Source organism: Oculina patagonica, chromosome 2 (assembly GCF_052425735.1).
Source record: "Oculina patagonica isolate OP01 chromosome 2, crgOcupat, whole genome shotgun sequence".
In the NCBI taxonomy this organism is placed as follows: domain Eukaryota; kingdom Metazoa; phylum Cnidaria; class Anthozoa; order Scleractinia; family Oculinidae; genus Oculina; species Oculina patagonica.
In genome coordinates, this window is record NC_135759.1 from 22,084,006 (window position 1) to 22,088,881 (window position 4,876).

General features: G+C 36.4%; 1 protein-coding gene across 1 annotated transcript; it reads left to right on the forward strand.

The window, feature by feature from the left end:
• Positions 1-876: 876 nt before the first annotated feature.
• On the forward strand, positions 877-2,932 carry LOC144642218 (uncharacterized). Its single transcript, XM_078501199.1, has 5 exons — positions 877-1,026; positions 1,159-1,257; positions 1,785-1,958; positions 2,286-2,393; positions 2,825-2,932. Exons 1-5 carry the CDS (start codon positions 877-879, stop codon positions 2,930-2,932), a joined length of 639 nt encoding a protein of 212 aa, XP_078357325.1.
• Positions 2,933-4,876: the final 1,944 nt, after the last annotated feature.

Sequence of the window (4,876 nt, forward strand, 5' to 3'; positions counted from 1 at the left end):
TGAAGTACACTTTGAAAAGTGTAGTATCAGCAACATCAGGTATGGGCTTACTACCGAATGCAAAAAAAAATGTCGGGTAGATTTTCGGTTCACAATCGGCTCCCATCGTCACATGCCCGAATGTCTTCGTATAGCGCGCACACATCCACAGTGTCAGTTATAAATTTGGAAACACTTTTATCCGGAAACGGCATTGCCACCCATCTGCAACCTGGAACTAATAATAAACTCTTAACAGAGAAACGACGTCAGTATACGTTTGCTGGGTCGAGAATTATCGGAACTTGTACCGGCGGCGTTAAGGAAAATATCGATCAAATGATGTTCCATTCATAATTTTCCCGGATGGGTTTTTCTAAGCTTAAGGGCATTTTTAAGGAGGCTGAAAATAGTAAAAATGTCATTTAAAATTGAATTTACCGCTTGCATAAAACCTATAACAAACTATTTTTGCCACAATTGGTGGCTTTCATTTCCACGTTATTTGGTTTATAACGTACAAATGCTTCTGCTTAAATTTGTTGAGTAAATTATTGCATACCAGACCTATAGTCGTACTGAGCAGACATCGTCATCTGCCGGGGCCGGAACAGTTAATGAAGCTTCCGAGAATATAAAATGATTTGATTGAAGAGCGTTCACTACAGGGAAGATCAGAAACACGGGAATATACCTAAAAGAAGATCCTTTGCTATTTTATAATAGAAAAAAATGATGTAAATCAGCAAAACAACTTCCCCTTCGTTCTGTATAAAAGGCAGTCAGCATGCACTCAACCATCAAACGCTTCAGAAAGCAACACAAAATAGACCTCAACTCAGCTGAAAAATTCGCTCACAGAGAAACAAGAAAAAGGAATCATTTTTACAACTAGAAATGGAGTTTTGCAAAATCCTAATCGCTGCCATATTTGTTGTTGCGCTGAGCTCAGTAGCCCACGCAGCCCCACTGAGCTCACCATTAGGAAGAGTTGAACTTCTCATCAAACTTGGCCTTGCACCAAACCTCGCTAACGCCACTGAAGAGGTAGGAATACTTTGACTTTCTAATGAATTTTATGTCATTATTTGGTTGGCTCTGAGAGGGCATAATTTACTTTTCTCGCGGCTGATGTCTTGTAAACTAATTCCCCTGATCTTTCCTTCCTAATTTTTACAGATGAAAAGTGTCTACCCGTTCATAGCCTCGAGCATTGACCTTCAGAACACGATGCTAATGCTTGGAACCGTTGTCACACCAACATGCTCCATAAATCTGGTATGTATTTGCTAATTTTAGTGCGGCCATTTTTTTTTTACAAATTGTTTTCTACTTGACCAAAAAGAGATCAGGCTCCTTAAATAAATCTGCTGTGTTTGTTATGATTTCCGTCTTAACACCAAATTCCGGCTGTTTGTCCCTCAGTAATTGATGTATCCACAAAGGATTTGATTGGACAATTTAACGTTTAAAGAGTTATCTTGTCTTCTGTAAGTACTTTTATTGGGATTGGGAAAATGAGTTCTTTATAACGAGGGTTCGACATACCGAAGTTCTGTTGCAGTGTATTTTACTATTAGTAACATTTGGGCGGGCTGAAAAATATTGTCCGTTGGGGGGTTGCACTGTCATTGCACAAAAGATGTATGCAGTTAACTTGATTCTAAATACTACACCACTTTTTCTGTCAAGCTTCCCTTTTTAATTAAAAAATTGTTTAAAAATACAGATATTGTTTATTGACAGTACTTGTATGTCTGTAAGTCACAGGCGACTATTTGCTGATCTACTGTTTTCTTTAACAGCAATTGAAAGACAAGCTTTCTATCTCGTACACCAAGCTGGCTACCTTCGTCAGTCCGCTCTACATGGCATACTCGTATGAAGAATTGCAAGGACCTCAACACATTCGGTTGGCTCATTCGCTCACGGATACAAGCTTTTATCTCAATAGCACAGTTTCAACTCTAAGACATGATGTAAGTACATAGAGAACTTTTTCCCATAATATAACTAATTTAAGACTGTTGGTTTTGAACAAAAATTAATGATGAAGACGCTATTCCTTCTGCGGGCAGTACTCGACAAAAGTCAATGGATGTTAAGCCACTTCTTTGCAAAGGAAAGAATACGTTCCAGACTGACAAGCCCATTAGAATGTATAATAGCGATTGTCGTTATGAAGTGAAAAGCAACATTTGTCACGTAAAACGTGCTCGCGCAGTTAATTTCTAAATTAATTTCGCGCATTTAATAATAAAAGCGATAAAAAATTCTTAATTGTATAATCTTTTGTTGAATTTCAGATCATGAAAAACAAGTTTCCTGTGCCCAGCAGTCAAAGTATGTCGGAGACAGATCTGGATCGTTATACTCGTGAATACCTTCAAACACTTGTCGACCATAAAATAGTGGTAAGTTGCAGTTCTTTTAAATAATAAAACGCTTTAAATATAGAATTTTCTTTAGGCTGCATGGCTAAGAGAAAGTTGCTATTTTCATGCTTGAGTTTTAAAATGGTCTAGATTTAATATACAGTATATGCTACAGCAGTAATTAAATAAATAAAAAATCAACTTTAAGTTTGAATATATTAATGTCACCGGATCAAACAAACAAAGTGTTTTTGTACTTTGTCGATATAATTGTTCTTGTTGTTCTTTGTAATGATGATGGTGATGATATCAAATTAAGGCGTTTGTTGTTGTACGTATTGATGTTGTTGTTATTGTTGTCGTATTTGTCGTTGTGTTGCTGCGAATGACGTTGATGTTGCTGCATTTGTTTACGCTACTTTTAAACCCAAGATGTCATTACTAAACAGTTATAATTATTCTTTTTATAGAGCCTCACAATTACTGATGATGTGGTGAAGATTTATCGAAATTACGTCATCGTCTACACAATGCATGACGTCATCAGCCAAGTGTACTCGTGTGTGACTGGTTTCTAAGATGCCCAACTGACGCATTGCCCTCTGGTAGAAGCAAGCTGGAATGTTTTCTATTTATTACCGATATTTAAAAACTAGAAGAAAGAAAAAGTTCTGTGTAAAATTATCTTTTTAAAAACCTGTTGTTTTTTATAATATTTAAACATACTATAAGCAAGTTTTTTATCTTGCAATAATGAAGATGTGGGGAAATGCAAAAGCCACCTTTTTTGGATTTAGACACTTAATGAAATGAGTTCTGACATTTTGGAAACCTTTCATCCCACTTCCAACAAAAAATATACTAGTTTATTGAGTATGTTGTTACAAATTTGACGGATCAGCTGGTTTGTAGCTGTCGAATTTGTTTAAATTGAATTTAAAACCTCCGCCATTAAAGTTATTTTGTACAACATGCCATAAGCTTTACATTTTCCCGCTCGTCTTCCTTCAAAATTCGATTGCTTCGTGATTGTATAGAAGAAATATAAATTGATAATGTTATAAAATATTTATTAAGCTACCCTCTGTTAGAGGAATTCAAGTCCATATTGAGATTATTATTTGTTACTGATCAGGATCAGTGTATAAGTTAATCTGTTACAGATTTCCTACGAATAATTTATAATTTATTTAACGTTGTAAGCGTGTTGTTGTTAAATTAACAATAAACGTTTGAAAAGAAAGTGATAATCTTGTCATTTTTCAGTATATAGAAGTGTTCTACTTCCCACTTAAAAGTCTCGTCTTTCATAAGGTTAATTGTCTGAAGATCTTCTGTTAACCCTCGGCTTGCTCTCGCACAATTTTCGCGTCCTCCCAACGTGGTGCCCTGTGAACGAGATGCGCTATATTTTTCTACAAAACTTTGAATTGTATGCAAAAAGGTTTCCCAACCACTACCTTTTTACCTTTTTGCTTTTGCCTTTTCCCTATACCACTAATATAATGTTAGGAAGACAAACTGATATAATGGTCCTCCCGCTAGGCTTTTATAGATTGTGCTCCTAAAAGTGGCATATTATGCTACTAGCAGTGCTCAAAATTTTGCCAAATTATGCAAAAATTATGCCAGAATTCCCAAATTATGCTTCTGATTTCCGAAATTATGCTCACAAAATGACGTAGATTCTATACATAGAGGTGCGCAATAACGACACCAAATTATGATGTTTTTTAAATAAACTGTTGTTGTAAATTTATTTGTGTTTATGGCAGTTTATCACGGCCGTCAGCTGTCCAAATTAGCTGCTCGCATCTCTAAACCGTTTGTAAAATGCCTCCAACGACTTAACAATCACAATTGTATAGCTAAAACACGCATTGCAAGAACAAACTACCTAAATTTCATTTATTTCTGTAGAAAGTACACCATATTTACTACATATTATGAATTTATGCTCCAAAAAGTGCTAAAAATTGCTAATTATGCCGTGGCAGTGCTCGTTTCACAAATTATGCTTTTTAGCTCCAATTATGCCAAAAATTATGCTAGCACAATCTATAAAAGCCTACCTCCCGCCCCGCCCTGTTTTCTTTCCTTTGCTCTATTTCCCTCGCTTTCTCGCTTCTAGATCTAGGAACGGGCAGCGCGGTGCCTTGGTAGCTTCGTCATTGTGCCTTGATGCGTTGCAACCATGAACATTCAATATGCTTGCGTTACAAGTGTGAAGATTGCCTTTGCTTCCCTGAGTGTAACCATTGTCCTTATATTCACCTGAGTGGATATTGCTTGCCCTTGCGTTACAAGATTAAGCAACGTTAGCTCCGTTATTACAATAGTAAAATTTTCAGTTCCTTCAGCGTTTAAATGGTAATCATGGCTTACGTTTAATAACGAGGAGCGATATCTCTTGCGCTAACATTACAAGAGTGAATGATTGCTGCGTTTGCGTCAGATATGTGAACGTTTCCTGCCCTCGCATTGCATTTTAGAAGCAATACTCGAATGTTTGGAAGAATTTA

Excerpts from the sequence above, each read along its gene's own strand:
- LOC144642218 (XM_078501199.1), top strand. The coding sequence starts at position 877 with ATGGAGTTTTGCAAAATCCTAATCGCTGCCATATTTGTTGTTGCGCTG. Across the intron at positions 1,258-1,784 it reads CAACATGCTCCATAAATCTG|CAATTGAAAGACAAGCTTTC; the intron begins GTATGTATTTGC and ends TTTCTTTAACAG. Across the intron at positions 1,959-2,285 it reads TTTCAACTCTAAGACATGAT|ATCATGAAAAACAAGTTTCC; the intron begins GTAAGTACATAG and ends GTTGAATTTCAG.